The following is a 27,756-nucleotide window of genomic DNA, read 5'->3' on the forward strand; positions in this document are numbered from 1 at the left end:
TTTACTAGAAAGCCCCGTGTTATTAGAAAGGGTTTTATCTATGAACAAAACATGAATGTCACCTTAACCTCATCTTTGAGTAACTGAATAACAAGAGGCTGGTCAGTCCCTCGTTTTAAGGATTTTTTTTATCATCCTTTCTCCTGTACTGTTCAAGCTGTTGCTGCATTTTAGGTTTTCAATGAGTGGATGCAAAAATGACGTACATTATTTCAGTAGCGTCACCAGACACAGTTATACCACATCTCTAAATCTTGGTTATACATCCAGCCATTGCATTTGTTCTCAAGTAGTGGGTTCCTGCTGGCAGGCTCTGGTGGTTACCCCCTCTGCGACCATCCTCTTGCTGAAACACAGTCATCTCTCTCCAACATGACTGGGCTTTTGGTTTTTATATTTAGTTAGCAATATTAAAAAAAAATAGTGGCCAAGTTAAATCATTTGCCCCACAACCCAATTGCTTTGTAGATTTGTCTCTATGTATTTTCCTAAGTTTACCTCCTCTGCTGGGGTTCTCCCTGACCATACATTCAAGACCCGCAGGCTGTGTTGAACCCTTCTAAGTTCATGGCAGTTGCTGGGTATTTTATGCTGTACAGACATATTGTCCGTATCCTCACAAGTCCTGTTAGAGGTTATATTGCCATCTGTAAGGATGAATACAGATTTTGCATCAGGCTTTTTCTGGCTCAGCACCTCTTTGATGTGTCCTCTTTCAACAGCCAGGTGGGCTGCCAGCTTAATACAAAAGATAATGGTAATGCTCAGACAACGAGTTTCTCAATGCAGTGATAACTGTCTTTTGATACACCATCAACATCTATTTCTGTCACAGACGTCTTACATGATACAAGAGTTGGTTCTGTGATTTTGGAACGGCATATATTCCTCTGAGTCTTTGTTGAGGTGGTGTTGCCATGGAAATAGGTGGATTATTTATCTCCTGTTCTTCTGGGGGCTGAGGGGGCGAGAGGGAAAGATGTTAGAGGGTCTGGGGCTTTGTTTTGTTTTGCTTACAAATTTTGTTCTGCAACATTTCAAAGGCCCTCACTGCCAGGACTCCAGGCAGAGTAGCTGTAATACTGCATTCACCAAGTCATTCATAATGCACTTGAGGTTACACCATTCAAACTGGAACATGTTCCAGGTTGACCGTAGAGCCCCTGCCCAGAATTTCTTCCAGGTTAAGCACAGGGATGTACGTGACACAAGAGAAAACTCAGAAGAAAGCCAGGCCACGGACATGTGTGCAGTGCAGCCGCTGGGTCTCGATGGCAGCAGGGACTCCTGCAGAGGAATAGAGAGCAGGAGGTGATGGAGCAGGGCTGGGGCTCTGTGCACAAGGACCAGGAGACAGAGAGCAGAACCAGCATCCCACTGCATGTCTGCAGTTTTGCGAGGGAAAGGATGGGAAGAAAGAACAGGGTTTGAGAAGAGAGACTTCAGGAGTCAGAAGATGGGTATAAACAGACCTCTGGAGCTACCAATAGGTCCATTTATGTGTTATGGAGGTGGAGAATTGAAGGTGAGAAGAATAGACACATAGCAGAGGAATGCACGAAATGCAAGAGAGTCAGATGGAGGAAAAGGAGTTAGCAGCGGCTGCAGTGCTCTGCTGGAGGAGGTCAGAAAGCAATGTAAAGAATCTGGTGTCAAGGGGATTTTAATCATTGAATCAAGAGGTGGCCAACCTGGGGTCCAAAATTTTAGCAGAAAGAATGTGGAGAAAGCACATTGTAGAAACTTCTAAAGAAATAACCTGTAAGACTTAATGACAGCTTCAGCCTGAGTTAAAAACCTCGGATTTATTCACAAACCAGCAAGGAGTGAGCCATTGATATGCTCCCCTTTGAAACAACATGGAAAATTAACACATTCTTGTGGATACCTATAAGGAGGGATTTCTGGCAGCTTTAATTTTGAGTTGTGCAAAGCTGTAGCTATCACACAGAGAGCTGAAATTCCTGAGCAGAGGAGAAATGTCCTGCAGAGGCAGGCAGGATACCAAAAGAAGCGGTGTGTAGCATCTAGCTGTCTATACGTTCGTACGGGGGAAATTAGCTGTGTGACAGGTACTGTCAGTGGAGTGTCAGAGACCTGCAGAGCTCTCAGGATGTTTGTAAGGGAAAAGATAGGGATGTGTGAAGTAGACTGAAGTGACTATTCAGTGAGTGACACCATGTCAGTCACTCAGTTTTTACCTCCTCTGGCTAAAATTCAAAGCCTGGTTACAGAGGGCTAATTTATCCGAGTCTTGTTCTCATTTCTCCAGTACCTACCAAACTGGCTAGCTAAATTAGAAGAGAGACCGGGGACTGGAGCAGCAGGAAAGCTAGGTAAGGATGGAGGGATGAAAGCTGGGATCACACCATTCCTCAGTCTCTCATAAATACTCACTTGACTGAATGACGTGCTGTTAATTATGAAGCATTCTGAATGCAGTTCATTGCTGAAGCTGTTAAGTGAGCCTTTATATTTTTCTCATGTACAAGACATATAAAGGAGGAAGTACAGGAGGCATTACAATCATGCACAGTGCACAGTGACCAAGCAGAGAAGCTTTACTTTGCAGTAATTCTCCTAATAGTATTATTCCCTATGGCCCAGGCTAGATCTTGTGCATTTGCACAGTCCCCAGTGGTGTTGATGGAGGCGCTGCCTCGACAGAGAACCAGGAAGGGCTACTGAAAGATTTGATCCTGAGAAGAGAGAAGCTGATTTTGAGCATTATTTTTGTTCTGAATCAATGACCTTTCTTCACTTTCCAAGCCCGTTTGGGCATCCCAGAAAATATCTTAAAATACACAACCAGAGCTATTGGACACGGCTTCTACAGTTTATTTCAACAAGTAATATCTTAAATACTTCAGGTGCTGTTCTGTTTTTGCTTGTACAGATTTAGATCTAGAGTTACAACTGTGGAGTCATTCTGGATTTGTATGGATGTAAAAGAGTTGAGAATCCAGTTCAGCAGAAACAATTTGCTCAGAAAGGCAGGAATTTGCAAGAAAACATGTGGCTATGGCTTTGCTTGGTGTATCTCTTGCAGTAGAGGGACCAGGTGTTTCAAACTCTACCTGCTGTGGGTCTATTTTTCTATTTGTTGGTTTATTTTTGTTCCTGTGCTGTTTAGGGAAGATAGTCAGTCTGTATTTAAAGTCAAAGGAGTAAATACAGAAAAGTACACTTAAAAATCGTCTATCAAATGTAGCAGAATACTGCAGATCTGATCAATGTAACATATTTTAGGGTAGAAAATTGGCTTATGCTAAATATCTAAATTTGGGGCAAAATTTTTGTGACTAAAGTAAAGAATTTTTAGTTAGAAAAATGTTAAAATTATAGAAAAAAATATTTATTCTCTGTTCAGTTCTGCAGTGATTGAATCATAGATTTTCCCATGAATTCAGTGTTTGTACCGAGTTCATAGGTTTCTTTTTCTAGAGCTGTTGTTTCGCTCTGCCTGCTCAGCCAAAATCAGGAACTCCAGTCACTTTTTGATTGACAGAAATAAGTAAGAAAGTGGGATTAATCCATAGTCTTAAAAACAGAGACCTTGGCTATGAAGGAACTAACTAAATAGTAATAAGAACGATTTTTAAAAGAGCTGAACCACCAGCAACTTCAGTTAACCTCCTACTCATGTATTTAATGTTAGACTGTTTCTTTGTTGAATGGTCCCAAAATCACTAGGAGTTCCCAGGTAAATTTTAAATGCAGGCTGTTTCTTCGGTATCTCTCCTGAACCTGGAAGTGCTTTACGTTCTTGTGGCACAAGAGCATCCCCTTTTCATATTCCAAGTAGATCTGAATGGCATGTCATACTGAAGAAATGTTTGCTTTGCTAACTAGCATGTAGAGGCAGAGGAAGGTAGACCTGAAAAACTGCAGTAAGGTCAGAAATAGAATACCCACTAATTTCCACCTTCTCGTCATTTCTACCAATGATGACGTTTTATGCTAGATAGCCTGAAACTCTATATTACAAAACATCTTTAAATAATCTGTTCACTTGACAGTCATAATACTTTAATTGTGTTATCAAACAATTGCAGAGTTAGGGACAAATTCTGTAGATTTCTGAGTGCCTACAGCTGCAAGTGAGTTGGCACATCTGCAAGGCCATATGAATACCAGACTTGATTTACAAGGTGAATTTACAGTACAGAAAGTTATCCTAATTCATTATAATAGTATTTTAGAGCTGAGTTTCAGCCTCCAATAGCTGCTAAACAAATTCAGTCTGTTTAAATAAATATACATTCACCAAAAAGAGTCTTGATCAAGCAAAGTGAAAATACAAATTTTAGAAGCCACATGTTTTGTAGCATTCTGTGTCCTACAAAACTGAAGGACGGTCCATCCTCTTTTTCAAAAAAAAAGAGCTGAAAAGCAGGGAATGGGCAGCAATCAGCATGCCAAATTTTGGTTTGTTTTATCTGTGAGATGGTAATGACTCTGTGAATCTCCATGGAGCAAGTACAAATAGAATTTGGCCTTGCTACTATAAGAAAGTAAAACAGATTAATCTGAGACTTAGCTTGAAGATGGAGTAAGCCAATGGGAACTGGCAATGAATCCGAACACTAAGACTTAATGAAAATTCAAGGCAATGTTTTCTGCTTTGTAAGGTTGCCAGGTACTATTCAGATAACTTAAGAAGTCACAGGCCCTTGGTATTTTGTTTTGCAACACATTAAACAGCCCTGTTGAAATGCCACTCTGTTAATTTAAGGCACCTTCAGTATTACAATGTCATTTTATCGGTCAGTAGGTGTCATACAAACTATATGATCCATTTGTCTGCAGTGGGCGCTCAGCTTGCCACATTCTGATGCCTACTAGACCAAAATGGTGCAAAAACCAGTAGTACATCTACAGGCTGCCAAAAAACTCAGCATAAATGTGAACTCCCCTGCCTGTGGCAAACATGGTGAATAATGAAAGTTGCAGCTCACAGGGAGGCACTTTTCTTGACTGTGAAAGGCCAGTGCACAGAGTACTCATTGCACCGTGAAAAGCTGACAAGAAACCTCATCAGTCTCTGTTCTCCTTGCAAGTTGAGGGAACCATCCCGACGGAAAGTTTGCAACAAAACAGGTTCAGTGCTCAAGCCTTTGTGCACAGTTGAAGAGGTTCTTCACCAAGAGAGTGGTCACACACTGGAACAGGCTCCCCAGCGAAGTAGTCACTGCACCAAGCCTGTCTGAATTTAAGAAGCATTTGGACTGTGCACTTAGTCACGTGGTCTAAAATTTTGGGTAGACCTGTGTGGTGCCAGGAGTTGGACGCGATGATCCTTATGGTGGGTCCCTTCCAACTCAGGGTATTCTGTGATTCTATGAGTTGCCCAGTAGTTCTAGAAATCTTCCAGTACTCAATGTATCATTCATTCTGCCTTCTTTGGATGTAATCAAATTGTCCTGAAATGCAGCGTTGACTTTTATTGCTGTAACTAAGGGGTGCAAATACAGCAGGCACTACGTTCGGGGTAGGGACTGTAGGGACTGGCTGGATCGCAGTGTTTTCTTGTGAATATCAGGTGAACTCAATCTTAAATAGTACTTCAGTAAATAGCTTCTACAAGCCTGCAGTTAGCACTTTCCAGTTTTCCAGAGGATGCTACTGTTTCCTTTCCTGGTCCTAAATCTTTACTTCCCATATTGTGCCATTTAGTAGTCACTAGCATTATCAGCAACTTTTCACTGAATTTTGTAGTCATGGTACGTGTGATTTAGTACTATGTCTTTTCACATTCTGTATTAATTGACTGAGACATTCTTCTTCTTTCATATTTTTCTATATACTTTGAGTGCTTTTCGAGGAAGAAGTTACACATTGATAGAAAGAGCTTCCCCCCAGAATTTGGTGAGCTACTCTGAAATAGTTCCTGCAGACTGGAAGGGTCAGCCTCAGGACTTGGATTCTGTACATTTATTTTAAAAATAAATAAATGAATAAAAATAAAGAAGAGCAAAGATCACAAGTGTGTCCTTCCACCACTAGCTAAGAGACACATACTTGCTTTGGTTGTTGTCCCACCAGTTACCTGTGTGACTGGAGACCCTGCCTGAGAATGGCCAGGTCTCACGCTGAAAAGAGTGCCCACTCTCAGGGCAAAATAACAGGGAATGTGTTTAGCAAGTGGGACCAAAAATGTCTCTCCAAAGCTCTCAACATCTTCTGGTAGTACCACAGGCCCATGATTCAACATAATGGACTGTTCCCAGGGAGTTTCTCCCATTGTACTAATAGCTAAAAGGCTTTTAATTAGCTTCCAGCCTTTATTCTTTTTGATTCACATTCTTTTGTTTCTTCATCAAACAGACTTCCCACATGCTTTATAAGAAAAAAAAAATGCTGTGGTGTTCCAGCATACAGAGCTACGCTGACCCGTATCATCTGCTCTCACCATCCAGTGCCATAAAACATCTGGGAGGGTTATCTGCTCGCTCCCCGTTTTCATTCTGGGCTAAGTTATATGCAAGGGCACGTCCCCCTCAGGGCAGTGAGACGCCTTGTCAGCACCACTGATTTCCCCTAAATACATAAGCTTTCTGTGCAGCAGGCCAAAGCAAAGGCACACCTATTTCCATTTGTAGGGATTAGAGCCAAAGCACTTAACTGCTCTGACCTCTTGTGTATGATAGGCCGTACAATCATATCCAGTTACTTCTGTACTAAGTCCAATGAATTGTTTTTTGGCTAAAGCATATCTTTTAAATGAGGAGACAGGCTTGATCTAAAGACATTAAAATACAGGGAATCCCCAGCGATGGTAATTTGTTCCAGTTGTAATCGCCCCCACTGCCTGAATTTTTGCTTCATTTCCAACCGGCATCTTTTTACCTCCAGCATGTAGCCAGGGGTTCATGTTATGCCTTCTCTTCACAGAAGTGCCCTTTAGTGCCAGCACTTCATTAAAGCACCCAGAGTCTGCAGCCAAATCCTTTTATTTTTTCATTTAATGTTTTCTTCTGAGCAGGAAAGGCATTTGGATCAACTCAAGCTTCTCACTGCAAACCCTGTTCCCCTGATAAGACTCGTAGCAAGGTAATGGCAAGTAAGACTTTGAGACTCCATCCTATGGATGTAGGGATCATGGGCATCCATGGCTCGATGGCAGCCCCCTCCCATATGTGCTGCCTTGGAGCTTGCAGCTCTGGAGGCTCCTGACCACACCAGGAGCTGCCTTTGGCCACCAACTGCAGCAGGCCTTTTCTCATGGCCTATGCACAATGTGCCTGGCCCACAGCCACCAAAGCTGTCCCGGCTGCAGGTGTTGTCTCCAGCAGGAAAAGCCTGGAGAGCTGCAGCAATGGGTCAGGCTTTTGGGGTCCCTGTGTCAAGTTGGCTCTCCATCAGTGCTGTGTTCCCCAAGGCCTGTCCGACTTCCAGCTCCTTGCAGCAGGCCGGGAAGATGGATCTGCCCTCTTTTGCACTAACATTGTGATGGGAATCCTTTGTTAGCTGTGGTGGGAACTATTTGTTAGCTTTCTTGTCTTCTCATCTGTCATTATCCTTCTTGGAGGCACTGCTCTCCAAGCACACGCAGCACACAAGGCTTATGCTTTTTTTTCCTACCATACTTTAGCCATGCAGACAGTCATTTTCTGTAAGTGGTCCCAGCTTATCCCGCAGTTCAGCTAGCTTGAATGGCTGCCCTGTATGCCTCATTAGTTACGTGTTAAGTTTTGTGGTCCTTTGGAAACCTTACCAAGTTTGTGTCCACAGCTGAGAGAGGCCAAAGAAGGATCTCCCACAAAGCTGGATGCCGTTTTCGGACAGTGCAAAACATTATGGAGCAGCTAAGCAGTTTAGTAACTAATGAAATAATGATTAAAAATAAAGTGCTCTTCTGTCCTCTGGCTCCTGTCCATGTACAGCAAAATTCTGACCTGAGGTTGCTCATGCACCTTGGCAAAAGACCTAGAGGAAATTTCTGTAAGTGCCTTTAACTTGTGCTTAATAAAGCTCTCGATAAAACTAGGAGTGGAAGAGAGAAGAACCTGCCTAACAAATTGTACTACCATTAAAATTTCTACAGGATTGTAGGGCCTTCACTGGGTGTATCCTCTCTCATCTTTTGACACAAGAGCTACCAGGATATTTATCAAGTGGTTTAATCTGTTACGTTTGCATTGTGTGCACAACTGTGTGCTCTAATTACACTGCATTCATCTTGTAAAACTGTAGAGACTTTACCTTTGATCTTGCCAGTAAGCAACAGTATTCATGTGACAGGATATGAAGGAGCTGAATCCATTCATTCACCTTAATATTTTTGAAAGTTTTTGTTTTCAAGCATTAAAGAAAGTCTTACTTAAGCTATTTAAAGAGGAATGCATCCTTCACGTGAGCAAACAGGATTCCGACTTTCCTTGTGGATCAGGCCAGCAGTGCAGAACAAGAGCAAGCAGAGTGGTAAAAACCATTATACCCTTGTGTGACAAGGCTACATCTTCTGTGTACAACAAACATTTCTTCTTTGTGGAGGCTTGAGTAAGATTGTCAGAGTACAAGGAGGTGATGTGGGACACATGCTTAGCAAACAAAATACGGCTTTCATCAAATTCACGCTAATGGTTCTGCTCACACTGAAAGCTCTGCTTTTCATGATCTTGTCTGTGACATGAGCCTTTAGCTATAGTTTATGGCTTTCAACATTTCCAGCTCTGCTTTTCAGGAGTATATAGTTCAGCCATGGAAAAATTAATATTGGGTTGAAACTTGGCATGCAAAGAACCAGCCAAGAAGTAAATGCTCAAAGTCAAATAAAACTGCTGAGAAACAGATATTTTTAGAAATACTTTCACTTTTAAACATGAAAATTATTTTTCAGCCTATTATTTAGAAGGCTTAGAGCAGTACAGGGACTTAGTGTCTGTGGACTCTGAAGACACAAGGGAGAGTTATTTTGAAGTTCATCAGACTTTTCTTAAATAGATTATAGTGCTGTGTGTTAATTTTTTTATTCCAGAGTTTCCACTGAGTTGCCAGTCTGGCTGCTTCACCTGCTCATCTTGTTCTACACTTTTAGCTTGGTGTGGAAGAAAAGCCATTTTCCAGCTCCCTGATTTGAGTGATGCACCTGCACTGCTATAAATTGTGTGCAACTCTGTGGAAGCAAGAGAGGTTACACTTGTGTAAGTGCAATCATGATAAGAAACAAGAGTGTTTAGTGCAGTGATCTGCTGAAAACATTTGATACTTGCATTGAGCAAATAAATTATAGTGTCTCCACATTTAGGTTGAAAGAGTGTGGGTCAAGGGTGCGATGTATTTCTCTGTTGGAGTTCCAAAGAGCAGCTGCAGAGTATGGCATAAATAACATCAGATATTGACTTCTTTTGGAGTGAAAAAGCAGGATGTATTGACCCTGAAGTTAAATATTGACCCCAGATTTGCTTCAGTCTCTTTTTGCTTGAAGGAATAATAAATCTTGGAGTTTGGCAAAAAAATAAGAGTTGAAAACCAATTCAGGCTTGACATAGTTGTGTACAAATTTGATACCTTTCTAAGTATAGAAAGGGTCAATTTTCCTTCTATTTTCAGTGGTATATCATATCAAAATAGGGAAACTTGATTATTACAACAATTATTTGAGGAGTACAACATTCTATAACAAGATGAAACATATGATCGAAAAACGCTGGAAACCAATGAGTAAGTTATAAGGCAGACATTTAGGTTTGCAGTCTAAAAGACTTTGGCACTAGCTTCAGGAAGAATAATTTTTCAGAATCAAAAAATGTACACATCTCATCATTCTCAGTTCACTCCGTTCCTTTTCTCCTTCTTGCCTGAACTGTTTCCTTCCAAAGAAGTAAATGTTGCTTTCACTTGCCTTTGGCTTGCTTTCACAGAAGCACAGGCTAAGATTTGGGTTTTTATTTTGTTGTTGTTTTCTACTTTAATGTATAGGATTATACATTTATCAAGAACTTCTAATATATATTTGCCAATTAACTGAGAAAAAAAAATCAAGTCTTACAATTTCAACTCAAAAGCACATAAAGTTTGTAGCAAAGTCTAATTTCTGTATTTGTCCTTCTGAATAAGAAAAGCATTTGGTTCAGTTTAAGCCTTTCTCCATAAACCTCAATTCCCTGATTCCGTAGCAATGAGCCTGAAATGCCTGGTTAACACCTGAGGCCTCTGTCTGCAGGTGTGGGAGTCACAGGAGTCCATGGCCTCATAGCGGCTTCCATGGCCGCTCCCCTACATGCTGCTCTGAAGCCAGAGACCCTAAAATTCCCTGGCTCCATTCAGAATATTTTGCAAATACTTAGTTTTCCATGATTTCATAAGCTCCCTAGCAAAGGATTAAAGATGTTCTTTTTAGCAAATTCAGCAAGGGGTATATGTTTCAGGAAGATTATTATTATTGCAGGTATTATTATTGCTATTATTATTGTTACTATAGCAACATGTCTACTGGTTTGTTGGGGGTGGTCTAACAAATTTCCCACGATACCTAAAAATGGCAGGTTGTTACAAGGCAGGCATGCACAGAGCAGATTTAGTAGGTTAATGCTTCTGATGGATTGGTCAACTTTTGTGTTTCTGTGTTTGCAGTAGAGTTTTCAGCTCTTTAATGTGGTGACTGCATTGGCATTAGGAAGGCGGTACATTGGTGCTACATGGATGGGTAGTATGTTCCTTGTACTCCTGGCTAACCACTTACTTTGTCTGCAGCTACAGTGCTCTGGATGCCATTTGACGTAGCTTTTCCTCACTTGGAATGAGCAAATTTAATTATTCTATTTTCAGTGACTGTCAAGACAGTGTAAATTTGCTTGTTTCTTTATTAGGAGGGAAAACAAGAATTGCATTTATCAGCCTTGCTAATCCTGCACTACCTTTGTGCAGGAAGTTATTGTAATGTATGGAAGAACAAATTTTCCTCTCTAAATGCAGAGAAGAACACTAAGCAGGGATAAATCACGGGAACTGTGATGGTATTAGGTGGAAACACCCCATTTATCAGGGCTGTTGCTCCTTACATTGCACAGCCATTGCACATTGGCTCAACTGTGAAAAATGTTCTGATCACATGAGGAATTCACTCTTAGTCTGCTTTTTATCCAGGAAATTGGATGCTGGTGAAATTCAATGAGCCAGGACATGGGGAGAGCTCAGGAGCTGGAGACAGTGCAGGGCACGGAGAAGACAGGAGAGGGGGAACAAGGAGGGAGGTGAATGAGAAAACTGAAAGGTGGTAGCTGAAATGGGTCACAGTCCTTCATTTTAGCCCAGAAATCTAGCTTTATGGAGGAAAACACATCTTTTGAAAAGATAAGATTCAGGAAAAGGAGGTAGAGACTGAGGTTGGTTGGGGGAGGTTGGTTAGGTTGGAGGTGGAAACAGGTTTTATTGTCTCTGCTATCAAGACTGCAATATTTCTGAAGAAAAAGCCATACCTTAGGTGGCTTTAGAAGAACAGTAAGATGAAAAATAAATCCTACCCGTCAGCCCCTTGCCTTTGGACGTGATTTAACACCGTGTTCTCGATTCAGATGAGAGGAGTAAGGCAGCACCATTCCAGAGGAGCACTGTTTGTGCCTGGACATAATCTCACTCCTGTAGTTGAACATAGCCTTAGGAGATGAGGTATGAATTTACAGTCAGTGGATTTGTGACCGCAAGCTGTGTTCAACGCAGTGCCTGCAGGCACCCTTTCTTCTCCATTCAGGTACTTCAGCCATGCAGTCTTGATATTTTCGTGGAAAAGGTCAGTCAGAAGTGGCAATTTACATTCACGTCCGGAATTAAATAAACCAGTAGAGCATGTGTCCATAAACGTGATGTGTTTTCTGCACCACATCTCTCTATGAGGTCCTACTGTGTTCTTCCTCATGGCCCTCTCTGTTTTTGGGGCCCAAGACCAGCTGCCTGGTCACATTCTCCTTAGGGGCTTGTTTCACTGTTAAGTAGCCAGCACCAATAGGAACGCCTTCACCTCATTTTTTACCTGCACCTAAGTCTTCCAAATAATGTCCTCAGACAGACTTTTTAGTCGGAAAGAGGCAATTCCTGTAGTAGAGGATGCTTCCTAATGAAGGCAAAAGAAGCCCTGCCACTAGGTCCGGCGAAGGCTGGATAAAGGCCTGCATATCAACTTGAGACATTTGATTAACTTTTTTTCACTTCTGTTCAAATTCCAGTTGGAACATGGAACAACATGTGTATTTGTAGATACAGATATATCTGCAATTTGGTGCTAACTAATCACAGTCTTTATAACTTTCTCAAACTTTTGCTTTTCTGCATGAAGTTGGATATACTTGTTCATAGCCTGCAGGCAATTATTTTTTTTCCTCCTGAAAGCCTCATCAAAAGCAGCTCTGTATTTTCCATAATGGAAAAAGAGAAATATATTTTTATGACATCAAGTATAGTTGAAACTCTATTTCGTTCTGCTCCAGCAGGTAGCGGAGAAGAGAAAAAAGCTTGATGAATGAGAAGGGCAACCAGCGTGCTTCTTCCTGCCTAGTGAAAATTGGTTTAGATTCATATGTGTTGCAGGAGTTTAAAAGCGCTTTACAGAGACACATGGGATTTTATAATACACTTGAATGAACGACCTGCCGCGACGGCATTAGAAGTGCACATGTGCATATGCACACGCTCGTAGAAACTTTCACAGAACAGATGGGCTCCAAGTATTCCCATTTGACTTGTGCAGGCACATAAAGAAGTTTAATTTCTGTAGATAGCTGGAATAGTGTGTGTGGCAGCGTCGGTGAATACAGAGCTGTTGCCTCGTCACGTATGACTGGAGTGTTCATTTGGAGAAGGCAGGCTCTTCTTTGGACTGTAAAACAGTGATTCGACCTATCACTCTTTAGCATTGTCCTCAAAATGATGATAACAGTTGCAGTTAGCAAAACCAACAGTGGAAGCTTCCTGCGAAGAGAATGTGTTTTGCACCTGTGCTTTGGCTGACTTCACCACAAAATGACAAACCACATTTGCAGCCCCAACCGAGATTGTGTTGCCCTCTTAAAGAAATTTATCTTAACAGCCACAAATCACAGAGTTGTTATTTTTTTCCACCTACCAGTTAATGTAACATCATTACTAGAGTTACTAACACCTAAATGCTGTGTTATAAAAATACAGAATATTAGGGAAAATATATACGTAGAGTCTGTTACCTTGTTTCCTCCTTTCAGTCTAATGTAATTTGAATTAAGGCTAAAAACTATGTGCATTAATCATCAAATTATACCACCTTAATTAGGAGCTAAGTTTCATAAGGAAGCTTGCTCAGTTAAGAACAGAGGGCCCAGATGTAGACAGAAATGGCATTACTTTGCCATCTGGCTAAATGCTGTAACTCTGAAGGACACATCCCTTCTGTGACTTTGCTAAGTCTTTGTTCAGTCTAGTTTTAATTAACTCAGTGGATGGAATATCCTCAGATTGTCTTAGGAGACTATTGAACAAGCCAAAGATCTGGCTTTGATCTCCCTATAGCTCTGGTTCTATATCTTCTTACGAGTCAGTCTAAAACTCTCTTGTTTGGGCTATAGTTTGAGAAAGGCTTTTTGCTGTGGTGTATTGTAGCTGTCTTCCTGTCATTGAACAGGTCTTTAATTCACACATTATTTTTATCTTCTTTTAACTGTTCTAGTTTTTATATCATTTTCTGCAAAGCTTAATTAGATTTTTGGGGTTAGTTCCAGAGGCATGCGCTGAGTGATCTCCTGCTTGATTTTCATTAACTGAGGGCAGACACATCTCTCTTGTTCCAGACAGTTATTTAAAAGCAAAATCACTTACTGGTTTTTGTTCTGGTTTGAGTTAAGCTCTAGATATGTCTTTAAATCTAGTAGTCTACGGGATGTTGGACCCTCTGGTAGTGTGATATCTTTACCACATTGCTATGGCTGGACCTTAAACTACTGCAAATCTGTGATTGTTCTTAAAATCTACCATGCTAGTTTTTCAGTTCTGCTCATAATATTTGCATAACATACAGTTCAGATATTCAGCAGTCTTTGTTCATCCTGTGTTGTGGTTGGGCTTTTTGTATCCTTTCAATTAAGATATTTGGTGTTTAATCACAGTAGGACATTGTTTAGTAATGGTATATAATTAAATGGTGATGGTTGTTGAAGTGTATAATTAGGATTTTTGACAATTCATTGTGAATCTCTGGTCTGCTGTGAAGAGGAACAAAGCCAGAGAGAAAATGCTGGCTGGGTTATATAAATAAGTGGGAAATGATGGTCAGGCTGAAAATGAGGGTTCTCCCCTCCTGTAATGAAAGGCTTTGTGTACATTACATAGAATAAAGTATTTCTTAGGCTGAAAGCTTTCCAGAGATAATAGTGTTGGCCCTCTGAGACTCTTTATTATGTCAGATGTGGGATTATGGATTTACGGGAAGCGGCTGCTACCTCTGACAGACTCGGTCTCATGGAGGAGACTTTTCCTCTCCTGCCTGCAGAATTTCAGGCTGCAACCTGCACATCATCACAGCTGGGGGCTTTCCAAGTCGTCCAAGAGAAGAAAACCCCTCATCTCCACTGAAATAGCCCAGGCTTTTTGGACAAACTGCCCACTCATGTCTGCCTCCAGTTTCAGGGGACATGGTGAGCCCTGCTGGCCCCAGCCCAAGCATTGCGCCCGCAGTGGTGACGATGGCTCTTTGAGAGTAAGATTATGAAAAAACCCTGTCAGTGGTGGATTCTTTTATTGTCTTCTGGCCTTCAGCCTTACAGAAAGACTTCTTTTCTTTTTTTTTTTTTTACAAGTCTGAGAACACGCAGTTCTAAGATGCAATCTGAAAGCCTCTCATCACTATATAGCTGCAAGAAAGGGACATTCAGGTGAAAAAGAAAATACCCCAGTGTGAAGCTCATGGTAAAATCAGAGGAACCATCATCATTGTCGCCAGCAGGAATTGCACAGCTCTTTCAAGAAATGAACCCCCATTCACAGAGCAGGCTTTGGAGGTGTGCTTTTTTTCCCTCCAGAGGTTATTCATGCAATCAGGTTGTGCGAGACCCTGTAGAAACCTGTGAGGACAGAGTGGTTTGGGGTTGGTCTGTTGATTTATTAATTTATGAAGAAAGAGGCACTGTGTCTTGCAGTGTTTACTTGAAATATCAAGTGGCTGTTTCAGCCACGGCCTTGCTGCCATATTTCATGATTTTCCACCTGGCACAGGAAAGCTGGCACGAGTGAGGTGAGTACATACCCACCGCTTAGGTTTCAAGTTTAGCTGCTTTGAGTGCTTCCTAGTAAATAACCACAAACCTTTCCAAAATAAACAAAGCTTTCTTTTATCCCTACTTGATTAGAAAAACAGAAGCGAAACTACTGAGTTCCAGAACAAATGACAGCATGTTTGTGCTGAATATTTTTACCAATAGCACAGTAAAAATCTGAGCATGGAGTCAAGCAGGTCGCTCCCGTCCACCTTGGATCACAAGCCAGCACCGCACCCCCTGGGCTAGCAGGACCATTGTCATCATGAAGACTGTAGATGTGGGAGGAAGGCTGGTACCCATGGGCCCCTCAGGGTCGAGCAGAAAGGAAATCATGGCAGGAGACTGAGCAAGGAGTGAGGCAGGGGGTGGCAGCAGGGACAATTTGGTAGTCTCACTACTCTCCTACTGTGTCTAATAAACTGAGAGTCTTGGTTTCGCTGGCTGATAGCTCTCTCCAGCAAAGCCCCAGAGATGGGTTTGCAACTTAAGGGCTCCTGCAGACCTGTCCTGCAATAACCACAAAGTTTACTCATTCAGCCACACGTACCCCTAGGATGGGGTCGTCAGGCAGCATTTAGGTCACAGAGAGGGGCAGTGGCACCATGCGGTCAAGGGGCAGCTGCTTGGAGAATCCTCAGTCCATGCTGTGCTCACCAGGGCAGCAGCCTCATGCTAAACTCTCCCCATCCCATAACCTGGTGTTGTGTGGGGATGGACCATCAGACAGGGGGGAAAAAACAGGGTGTCTATTTGAACTTAGCTCAAGTTATATTATAGCCTTTATAGTGCAAGGACATACTCCAAACTAAGGGAAGGAGATTTTTACTCAGGAAAAAAGAAAGAAAAGAAAAGAAAAAAAAAGGTGTGTGTGTGTAAAAAATCAGAACAAGAGAAGAAAAGAACTATGAACCAGTCTGAGTTTTTGCCATTTATAACCATTATAAAGAATTACTGCTTTCTGAGGTAAGTTAGTCCTATGGAGCCATCAAATCATCCGTTTTGCTGACTGCAGCTAAACCATTCATGGAGGATCACAGGAATTGTTTCCATGAAGGGTAGGTTAATAACCTGTAAAACCACATAGAAAAGAAGACAAAAACTTCAGTTTGAGTTTTGTGGCTGGCTTGATCCAGTAATCTCAAAGCTACACGAGGTTTATTGTTGGCAAAGATGTATCTGCTTTTCATTTGAGTGTGCTGAAGTAGTATGCTGAGGTTGTGTCTGTACAAAAGCTTCTTTCTAAAAAACATATACATGCACATGTATGTATGTATGTGAACATAAGAGTGTGTAAGTATATATACTTACGTTATATATATATGTGTGTGTGTGTTCACTCAAATGACAGAATTTTAAAATTCTCTCAGTCCTGTAAGATAGGTTTCTTTTCCTAATGTCTAATCATGCTTATTTGTAAAAACAACAACAACAAAAAAACCTCCTTTTTGCACTTAGGTATGTGAATTTAAACACTTATAGCCAGTTTTTAAGAGTTTCAGTTATCTAAACCTAGAGATAAGTTTCTCCTGGGATCATCTACTTTTACTAGTGAGTTCAGCACCCACTGGGAGCCTGTTAAGTGCCTCTCAGTATTTGGTTCTTACCTACATGTTGTATGTACTCAATAGTTTATTCAGAGCCCTTTAAATACAGCTCCTAGATATACTGCTCATCAGTTTTGAAAACATTATCCTGGAGAAATTTATCATTTGGAGGCTGTGAACCAGGCTTGAAGTCTTCCTTCCGAACTGCAAGGGATGTTATCTCTTCACAATGAATCACACTGGGGAAAACCCCTCCTAACTAATGTACATATTTTCGTTTCCTGTACTGCATTTCTTCAATCATCTTATCAGCACATTTTTTGTCAGGGTTGCAAAGGGAACCTTGCATCTTTGTCAAAACTGATCTGCTAGCAGAAATATTATGGGGCCACCTAAGATCCTGCAGCAAGAGCCAAGAAAAGAACACAGAGGAAAAGACTTTTAAAAGAATTATTCAGCAAGAAAATGTGTGTGCATATCATCCTCAAGTGTTCAGAGACGTGCTTCTGAAGCACAATATAGCTGAGGAGTTAGGTATTTTACAAGGTAGCTGCTGCATGTCAAAGAGCAAAGATATTTGGTCTCCCATTAAAAAACACAGAACAACAACAATAAAAAAAATAAAAGCAAATAAACAAAAAGCCCCTCCCCCAGCAAAACCTCTGCTTATCTGGAGCCCAAAAGGCATCTGCAGATGTATACCCCCTGCGTGAGAACAAAGTCTTCAGTCACTGGAATGCAATGCTATAAAAACAAATACTACAAAGCCTGGTAACAGGGGGATGTCTCACTTGCATATTTTTTTGTGACCATCTTGGTTTGCAGAGAAGGGGGTCCCCAAAGCATGTGAGCCAGCAGGATCTCTTTGTACTGGGTCGCTGTCTGTTTGGCCAGATGTCTTCCCAACAGTGAGATAGAAAAACCAGAGATCTTATTAAAATAAGTCAGGGAAGGGAATGGAAAAAAGCATGTGTCCAGCGAAACAAGGCACATCATGTCCCATCTGATATTTATTAAACGTTGATCAAATCAGCGGTGAGAAATGCACATCGTGCGGAAGTGACCTTGGCTCCCTGGGTTTTGAAGTTAGTGACAAATGTCTGGGAGCAGACCAGCATTAAAACCACGTGTACGGGACACAGAGAGGAGTATGCTGGGATAGAAGCAATGACAAGAAACCGAGAAGAGCAGACTGGAGCCAAGAACCCAGTTTTGGAGGTTTTATGTATGTTCTAGCAATGGGATGGGCATGCAGAATCTCTCCATGTACATTTACTGTATGGCTTTCTGGATGAGATGTTACACATCTCCTGGAAGAACACAACATTATGAGCGAGCCATGAAAACGAGCAGTCAAGTGGGTAGAAGTGCAATTGATTCTGGTGGAAATTTTGTCACATTAAAGCCCAAGTGTGGCTTGCTTCAAGACTTGGCTCTGAGCTTTTGTGATAAACCTGAATACTTTTATGCCAACCTGCTAGGTGTTGTGTAATCACAGTGAACATTTCATACCACCTCCCATCTGTTCTAGTATAATGTTTTGGCTATTGTGTCTTTTCAGAGCAACCCTTCAATAAATAAAAGAGTGTCCTGAGAGTTTGGACTAAATGTTTCTCCTGTATCGGAACAATCTTATTTGGGATTGGTCCTAAACCAGGGAGCAGGGAAGAACAATTGGGCAAGTTGAAGCCAGGTTCCTTGCTTGGGGAGGAAGTGGAGCCCTGATTGCGTTATAATTCATCCCTATACAGAGAGGGTTGCACTCCTGGCTTTTATCTTTACTCACAGTCTCTTTTGTTTGACTGCACAAAAAGACATCAGAAAGAGTCTTCCAAAACTTTTCTTCAAGGTACCTCTATCTTCAGTAATTTTTATATGTTTAGCAAACTATAAAGTCAACTGGGATTAGCAGCAGTGTTAAGGGCTATGTGTTTGCAATAAAGAGTACATGTAATGGCTCTAGAAGACTTGACTGTGTCCGTCTCTAGTGAAAGGACAACAACGGAGCCTGTCAGAGCTCCCTGGCTTTTCACTGCAGTCCTGGACCTGGGGCACATTAGATGAGGGTTGGGGGGTTCGCTGACAGTCAAACGCAGTTTTAAGCTGACAGGCAGAAAGCACCAGCAGGCACTGCTATACGCTGTTCCAGCCCCGATCAGTTAATGGAATCGCTGTAGCCTGCGTGATCACTTTAGTACATGGTGTTTATGTTATTGATACCAACAGCGCTGGATTGCTAAGGGATGGAAAGATCTGGCTTTTGTTGGGGTGCTGTTCTGCTGTCTGTTTGAAATACGCTGAAAGTAAAAGTTCCAAAAAAGCCAAGGTGCTCTTTTATTGAACCAGCAATAGAGAGGACTGAGACAAGGGAAACAAGATCTTTATGATGTAGTGGAGCATGCACGATACTAGGTGCGGGACTGCAATATATCCAATGACATCAGCACTGCTTCAGCTCATTGTACTACCCAGGAAGCTGGAGTACAGTGACAGAAAGCAGGTCATGTCATAAAATGAGTAATCTTAATATGAGACTGCCATCAAGTGAAACTTTTCTACGTGCAGTCGCTGTCAAAGGTTTTGTTTTGATTTCTGCCTCTCTCGGGGCTTTGTACCTCTGCAGTCTGTCAGTCTTCCCAGTTATGGATTTGATCCTGCTTCCATTAACATTGAAATAGTGAGGATCAAGCTTTCTGTTATGTGTACAGCTTAGAAGGTGAATCTGATGTGCTTTGTGCTGCAAGCTTCCAGTGTTTTTTGATATGTGGGATGTTCAAAGACTTAGAGTTTGGGAATATGAATTTTAAACCCTTCAGAGGAGGAACCTTGCATTCAACAGTACACAACCCTCAATGAGCCCATTAGTACCATCTAACAGCAAAATGGTGATCCTTTACTTTGTTTACTGCAAAACTTTAGAAAATTGTTCTTTCCTTCTTCGGCTTTTTCAGCAAGCAGAGCTTCCCCACTTGCAAAGTCCTTGAGACTATCAAGCAGACAAAGAAAACCAGATAACACACCAGAACCCATAAGCAAACTAGACTATCAAATTATGGACTCCTCACTTTTCTTTTTCAGGAGTTACCAATCTTCCAAGTCCAAGCAGTGATAAATGGGCTCTCCAACTGCCCGTGTGGGCACCAGCTCCTCTCCTTCTCAACCTCACAGGGAGGAGTGAAGCTTTTCCCCTCCAGTTCCTCCTCTGTGGCTTTGTCTTACTTTCCCCTACCATTCCTGAAAAAGAGAACCAATTGTTCCCAACTAGCCTTATGCCAAAACCTCAAGTAACCCAAATCTATGACATCGCATTCGTCACATGGCAGCAGAACGTGGCGTCACAGCTGAAAGGTTTAGGAAATATGAGATAACGTAATGTGGAAAGCAGGCTGACCTGTGAGAGAGGCATTTCTGCCTTTCCGTGGCTGGTATATGTGCAAAGGGAATTGAGAAAAAGGCCTAGTCAAATAAACCATACGCAAATCCTCCGCCTGAGTTGCTCCAGTTTGTTCATCCCTCCTTCACGTACCGCAGGCCCGAGGAAGTCAGTAGATGCTATTCTTTGAGAGAAATAGGTTGACGTAACGTGCTGTGTCGGTCACCAGTCCTCAGTGAGCCGAGGGGAAGAGGCCTGTGCTTTTCTCTTCAGAAACACAAAATAAAAACAGCTCTGCAGAGGGGCATGAGCTGGGAAAAGTAAAATCAGCTGTGGGCTAGGCCTCGGGGGAAATATAAGTTACTCATAAAAAGCTACAGAGCAAGTCTTGATTAGTTAAGTAATCTGGTACACAGAATTTATTAGAACTTAAAGCTTTCCTGTGGGACTCCCCTAATAGTTCACAAATAGAGTAAAATATCAAAGAGATGCATATTTTGACAGACACAGAGAGCTGCATTTATCCTGGCCTATTAATGCATGTCATAAGGAGGACTAAATCCAGCCCTTCCATTTCGGTGCATTTTGCATGTTTTTACACATTCATGTTTCTCCCGAATTTCTTGGTAACTTAATGCCTCCAAAACTCTCAACCTGTTTCTGAAGAATACATTAAGAAAAGAGGAGTATTAGCTCCATGATATACTTAAAGATATCAGAACATTCTGCAAAAAGCTCGAATTTAGAATAGTAAGGGTTTGTTTTCTGCCATTGGTTTGAGGCCCTTTTTCTTAATCATGTCTACAAGGAAAAATTCACCAGCACTCTTCTGCTGGTATGGATCTGCCACTAGCTTTACCAGCGTAACAGCCCTTGTTCTCTTTGAAAATAGCACACTCCAAAAATAAAAATGAAAATCAAAATAAATCTCATTATGGAAAGAAAGTGTTCACATAGCAGGCATTTGTGGTAACGGTTGCAAGGCAGGGCCTGTACCCCTATCACACTTCCACAATGCTATTTTATTTCTGTATTTTCCTTCTGCCAGAGCATCTACTGTCTCATGTTGCCTCTGCCGGCTGACTGAATGCTGAGAAAGAGCTGCCATGGTGTGATGCCTGACAGAGGATATGCTGATAAACATTTGATTTCCAAAGCTCATCACAGTCTTGCTAACAGAGTTGAAAAATAGTCCAGTCTCCCAGGAAGGCTCCAGTTTTTCCAGCAAAGAACCTACTTCTTTTCCACAGCCTAAAACCCAAAGTGACTGTATCACAGAGCTGATGCTTTAACCACTGCGGAGGTTATCCTGGAAGGATAGGCAGAGGGACACCCATTTATCATCTGCTTACATAAATATTTTGTTTGTTAGAACACAGAGGAGAGGAAAAGGGAAGATAAAACCAGCAATGTGTCCTTTTCCCTTGTTTTAAAATTCTTTAAATCTTCTTTTGCAGGTATTCAGGAGGGGACTCAATGTACCAAGTGTAAAAATAACTGGGCACTGAAGTTTTCCATCATCTTATTATATATTTTATGTGCCCTGTTAACAATTACAGTAGCCATTCTGGGATATAAAGGTATGTATGAATTGAGCGCAATATTTCTCGTTCAGTCAAGCATCCAAGAGCATTTCCATGTACTAGATAAGCAATTTATCACGTTTTCACCTTAAGTATTCACCTTTGGCAATGTGGTTTGTTGTACACACATGGCAACAAACCTCAGCCTTATGTTTTCATTTTCAAACAATTGTGAAGTTTTCAAATTAGATTAGAAATTTGAAAAGAGAAAAAAGGTTAGAACAAATTGATTGTCCTTCCACCATGAAGGAGTAGCTGAAAGACTCAAAGCTCTGCAGTATTTGCTTTGACTTAATTTCATTGAGCTCTTTTACGTGTATCAGCACCTTTCCAGAGCAAATGTCCTTCTTAGTGGGAGAGCCAGGAATAGTCTTATTAAGATAATTATAATATTTGTCACAGGAATAAAGTGTAGGATCAATATTACTTTGAAAAATCTGGAAGAAAGATTGAAGCAAGAGATGCCAATTTATTGAGTTACCTACAATTATTTTGATGAATAAAGATGCTTAGAAGCTTTTGACAGTAATTTCAAAGACTCTGACAGTTTGGCAACCCAGTAATGAAGGAAAGTTGATTTTTACAAGTCCATGGTACGGCACATTGGAAAGCATAGCTTAAAATTCCCATACCAAATGGGGACTAATTAACAGTAGCAACTTAGACATTCTTATGAATGAATCAATGTAAATGTATGCTTGTTGTGCAGTCACAGCTATAAATTAAATAAATTAGATGTGAAGTTCTTGAAAGAAAAAGAAAGTGAATAACATTATTTTGAGCATTATAGTAGGACACTGCAGCATGTTGTGGAGAAAACTAAGCTAGCTCTAAACTAGCTGCTTGAGTACAACTCTCAGTTGTAGCTTCAAAACCCCTCCAAGAAGCTGGGTCAAATATTCATGTGATGAGCATGCAGTGCGTCCTGTGCCGCCAACAGCTGTGCTCGTAGCATAACTGACATCATCTCTGGTACTTTGCCAGCGAAAGAAAAGGAAATTGTAGAAATAGAAAGGGATAAATACTTATTTGAGAGGATTCACTAGAGTTTTGAGTGGGAAGAAAATGAAAACTGCTTGGTTTAGGTGGAAAATTTAACAAGGGAGATGATAGAATGTGAAGAACAAATATTCTATCAGAATAGATATATTCTTTTTTTACTATAAAGCAGACAGAGTGTGGTAAATTAAAATAAAATGTAAAAAGCAGTATAGTTGCTCAGATATTCTCCTGAAGAATGTGTAAGTGGTTTCTGAAAGGAAGATTCTGAGGATAAAGATTCTTCAGGATTCGAAAAATTGTTCTTGGTCTATAAGGATAAGATAGGTTATACTGACTAGGGGAGGACAGACTTAGGCGTTTTGCAGGTATAAATCTGCAGAGCTCTGCTTCCAGCGAGTAAGGATGTGATCTTTCCAGGCTATAAACCAGACACTAAACGCCTGGGATTTAGTGGAATTTTCCTCAAGAGCGTTTTATTACACGGTTGTCAGTTCTGGGGCTTACTAGGAGAATCAGACCTCACTTGGCATCAGAAAGAGCACGTCAAGTTGCAGGGACCATTGCTCTGTATCTCGCTTTGGCAAGCATTTGCTCCTATATGTGTAGGAAGCAATAGCAATAAGGAAACTGTCCAAAAAAATCTCTTTGGGAGTTTCTCTTCCTCATTTCAGTCCACAGTTTTCCAGCTTCTTTCTCCATGGGCCTGCAGCACAGTCTTTTCCACAAGCTTTGCTCTCATCTTGAGGCCCCTTCTTTGCTGCACTCAGTTCTGAACCTGTTTCTTGCTCTGACTAGTTACTCATGCCTGACCAGGGACTAGTCTTTCTGTTACAGCCACATTTATCCAGGGTAAGGACAAAATAATTTCCTCACCCATAGAAATGGGAAAAGGAATACAGAAACGTGGGTAATGCACATCTACACTGACCTTAGGACATCTTGGTAACCACTCCACCTGAATTCCAAGAGAAAGGCATACATTGAAAAAAAAGTCCTTTTTGGTCCAAAGAATCCCTTCAGAAACTCCAAAGCAACAAGCAGACATATGTCAGGTATTAATTTCACCCTTTGTACCTTGCAGTTTAAGAGCTTTGTCTCCACAGTGCCTAAAGCGCTAATTTGCAGGGAAAACATGAGCTACACAAAGCCCCAGCTGACAGTACATATTCAAAGGAATTACTGCAATATTTTTCTTAGTTGGGAAGGAATTAGGCCTTAAAGGAAGAACAAAACTCAAAATAAAATTTTATAAAGCTCTTGAACTCTCCCCTCTGCATCAGTTTGGCTTGTCTTTTTTATTGCAATATTACACTGAAAGAAGGAATTCTGCTGGCATCAGGGATTCTTGCAGTCTCTTAGCTAAGTTTCCATTAAATTTGCCTCCCACACTTATGTTTATAAAGCCCCAAACTACTTTTAAAACTTTCATTTCCTACATAGTATTTAGATATCCTTTGTGATTTAAAACGTTAAAACTACTAATCAGTGGATTAAATATGGCAGACAAAAAATAACTCAATGGGAGGCAAAGTCAACACAGGGCAAACCTCTAAATTGGTGGTAAAAATTACATAGTAGGTTGGAGAAACCTGAAACCAAAACATGAATTAAATACCCAGGTCATGAAGGAATAAAAAATGAGTTTACTATTAGTTTGCTTTAGAAGAAATATTAAATTGTTGTTTTAAAACATTAATAAAGGAATCTGTAATTTTTTTAACATACTTTCTTAAATTAAATGTGAAAATACAAAGCTATAATTTTTCTGGCATCAGGCAGTGTCAGGTTAAGGTGAATGGTTTTTCTGTGACTCACTCCATTAAGGGAAGCTACCGTGCTTTGTTTGAATTTCTGGTAGTTTTCAGTCGCTGGTCAGTTTCGTGGTTGGAGCTAATGCCAGGCAGGAAAGGCATTCCCAATAATAGGATGCCCATCCATGCTACTGTTTTTGAATGCAAGAGCACCAAAAGCAGCTTTGACCGTGGGCCTGTATTCATTCTCCCCACAGGGCAGTAGCAGGAAGGGCTGCAAGAAGGTAAATAAGCCACAGCTTGCTTGGGGAGAGAGTTTGGGCAGGAGACAGGTCAAGACCCCCAGGACTGCAATTTGCTTGACAGTGGAGGCTAAGATCCTGCCCCTGTACAAAGCAAGTACATACAGACTTGCCCTCTGAGGGGAAACAATTAAAATAAAGGAAATGGTTTGCCTGATAAAAAATAATTCTGCACTCGACATCAGTTAATCTGGGTAAGACATCAACAGCCTAATGTCATGTAGACAAAAATCACCGCCTTGTGAGCAGCCTTCTCTTTGCAGCCTCTAAACTATTATCTTCCTGCTAAGCATCACGTCGGCCCCTCCTGACCCAGGGCTGCTGCCTGGTCCCCAGATACACAGCAGAATTAAAAGCTGCTACCTTCTGCAAGGTGCTGGGGACTGAAAGACCCTTTAACGGTGATCCTTTGCAATCTCAGACAAAGTCCTGGCACGGTCTTCCACACATGCTACAGCCAGTTGTCAATTATACTAGTAAGGCGTCTGATTGAATTGCTGTTTTGGGGCTGTTTTGCACAAAAAACATTCATGCTACAGAACACTTTCAGTCTTTTTAGCGTGGGCTTTTTTTCTTCTTTTTTTTTTGTGGCAATGCAAATACCATATGCTGTTGTATCTGCAATTCCATCCACTCTCACCACCTGCCAGTACAGGCTACTACATATTGATAGGATTTCTACTGCTTTCATTTACTTTGGGCTCTTCAGGGGAATGCTTTAATATAAGTTTCCAGTGTTAGATTTCATTCAGCCATGACAACATTCTTGTTGTTATAGGGCAGCATAAAGCCTCTGGTTTACAAACTTTAGATCTGAAATACAGGCTGTCACTCACTTGGACTGCAAAAGGAAGTAACTACATTTTCCTGTCATTGCTGTTACATATATTCATTTGCCAACTCCAAGTGTACTGCATAACTGGAGCAAACAGATGAGTATTACACTGAATTTGAATTAACATAGGCAATGTGACATTGGTAGTCAAGGCAAAGATTCAGCAAAAACATTTGGAGTGGCACTGCTTTTTAAATCCAGATCCTTTCACTGGGTCCTCTATGACTGCCCAGAGTGAGCCATGTCCTTCACAGTGACTATCCATAAACAAAGCAGAACATCGCAGACTGAACAAGGAGTTGCCTAGAGCTGGCCACAAAGAAACACTAAGTATGGTCCACACGCTCACCGTATATGATACGTGCATCAGTGGAGTAGGAGAAGTAACTGAAGGACCTCTGCTGATCTGGGCTCCAGCCTGGAAGACAGTCAGGTAGGACAAAGAGAGGATCAGCTCTGGCTTCATTTAGGAAAAATGGCACACAGTATTTTGACAAGTACCTTTAATAGGCAGAAGAAAAGTGAAACTTTAGTGCTGTAGTGGGAGGAAAAATTCTTTCTAAAGCAGATGTTATTGAGCAATGGCCCCCTGAAAAAGCAAATCCATTGTTGCAGCCTGGTGATTAGCAGGACAGCTGCCATCATCTCAAACACTGAAATCTGCACCTTGACTCTATGTTAGTGCACACACGGAGCTTCTCTTTTACTGGGGTTGTTAGCAGCACAGAAAGGAGAAGGAAGGTAATTCACTGTAGGATGTTCGCTCACTCTGAAAATCTTGAGAATTTTTCTCTGTTGCAACTCCACTTACCTCAGTAGAGTTACTCCAGAGAGAATCTTGGTCTGCTGTTTGTCCTGTTGGTTTGGGGAAGCATTAGAAGCCTGCTGTCTATCTGTGGTACCCATAGTCAGAAAAACAAGGGCAAAAGTTAATGAAGAAGGAGCAATTGGTGGATTAAACTTCAAAGGTCTGGGATTCTTGTGGTTCCTCATACAGTAGCAAAATATTCCCTAAATTTCCACTTCTAGTAAAAAACAATTCCTTACATAGCAAAAACTTCTATGATCCTATTTCACGGCAGCAGATTACCTCACAAACAGAAAGAGTTAGTGGAATCCCCTACCCCACACAGGCCTACAGAATTGGTTTTGCTAAATAAAAATGTGGGAAACACCTTCCTTCTTCTGTCTGAAGGGAGGGCTGGCACGATACTGCATGCAGCCTCTCCCAGGGTTGGTACAGATTTGTTCTGCTCCCAGTGTAACCAAAGCGCCACATAATCAGGGGATGAGAAGAAGTTTCTGCCCCTGGCTGTGGTTTGAATGCAAAAGCATGTTAGAGTAGGTTTGGTGTGGAAGCCGAAGGCAGCTCCTAGCCTTGCAAACATTTCACTACATACTTTTGTCACCAGAAGCCACTCCGTGCTCTTTATTTGTTGCTCTTTTCCCATTTCTATATCAGTTCCATCAAATCATCAGATTGTCTCAGTGACAAGACAGTGACTCAGGCATTACAAAATAAAGAGCTCATCAGCGGAAGCCATAAATCTGCACTTGCTGACTGGCCACCATTTCAATCTTAATGAGTCAGAATGGTTTCAAGACCATTTTGAGTGATCTGTACCATTATCAAGATGTTTAAAAGTTTGTCCCAGCCGTATTTAATAATTATGTCTTCCAACTGCTATCTCAGACCAGAGATTGCTAGCCAGGAGGCAATTCTTAATGATTAAAAGGCTCAGGAAAGAAAAAAAAAAAAATCTTCAAGGAGAGATGGCTCATAGCAAAATAAAAGGAAGTTTTCTCACATGTCTAAGCCTTTAGCAACCAGTCTGTGTTTACCACACAACACTGTGCTTGTAAACATGGAAGTACCATAAAAAGACTTGGTTCATGAGGAAAACTCACAAAGAGGGATTTTCTCATTCATAAGGAAGATTGCTCCTGAGCAAACAAATGTGTGGGGACTGTCATCAGAGTGAAGAACTGGAGGGCTGCTGGGTTCCACCAGCAGATAAGAGTTCATCTCTCCAACATTTCACAGAACAGCAGAGTGTAGTGCAAGCAAGGCAATTTTCAGGCTTTTATTTTGTTTCATTTTAGTGATGTTCTTTTGGTTTGCTTTGTAGTTTACTAGACTTT

At 41.2% G+C, this 27,756-nt stretch overlaps 1 protein-coding gene across 1 annotated transcript in view; it reads left to right on the forward strand.

The window, feature by feature from the left end:
* The window catches only part of COLEC12 (collectin subfamily member 12), a 99,554-nt gene that overhangs the window by 56,480 nt on the left and 15,318 nt on the right, over positions 1-27,756 (forward strand). Inside the window, exon 3 of the mRNA XM_080581113.1 lies at positions 21,599-21,721. Coding sequence (XP_080437239.1) covers positions 21,599-21,721 — 123 coding nt within the window. The remainder of the gene's footprint in view (positions 1-21,598; positions 21,722-27,756) is intronic.

Source organism: Anser brachyrhynchus (genome assembly GCF_964034855.1).
Source record: "Anser brachyrhynchus genome assembly, chromosome: 2".
Taxonomy (NCBI): domain Eukaryota; kingdom Metazoa; phylum Chordata; class Aves; order Anseriformes; family Anatidae; genus Anser; species Anser brachyrhynchus.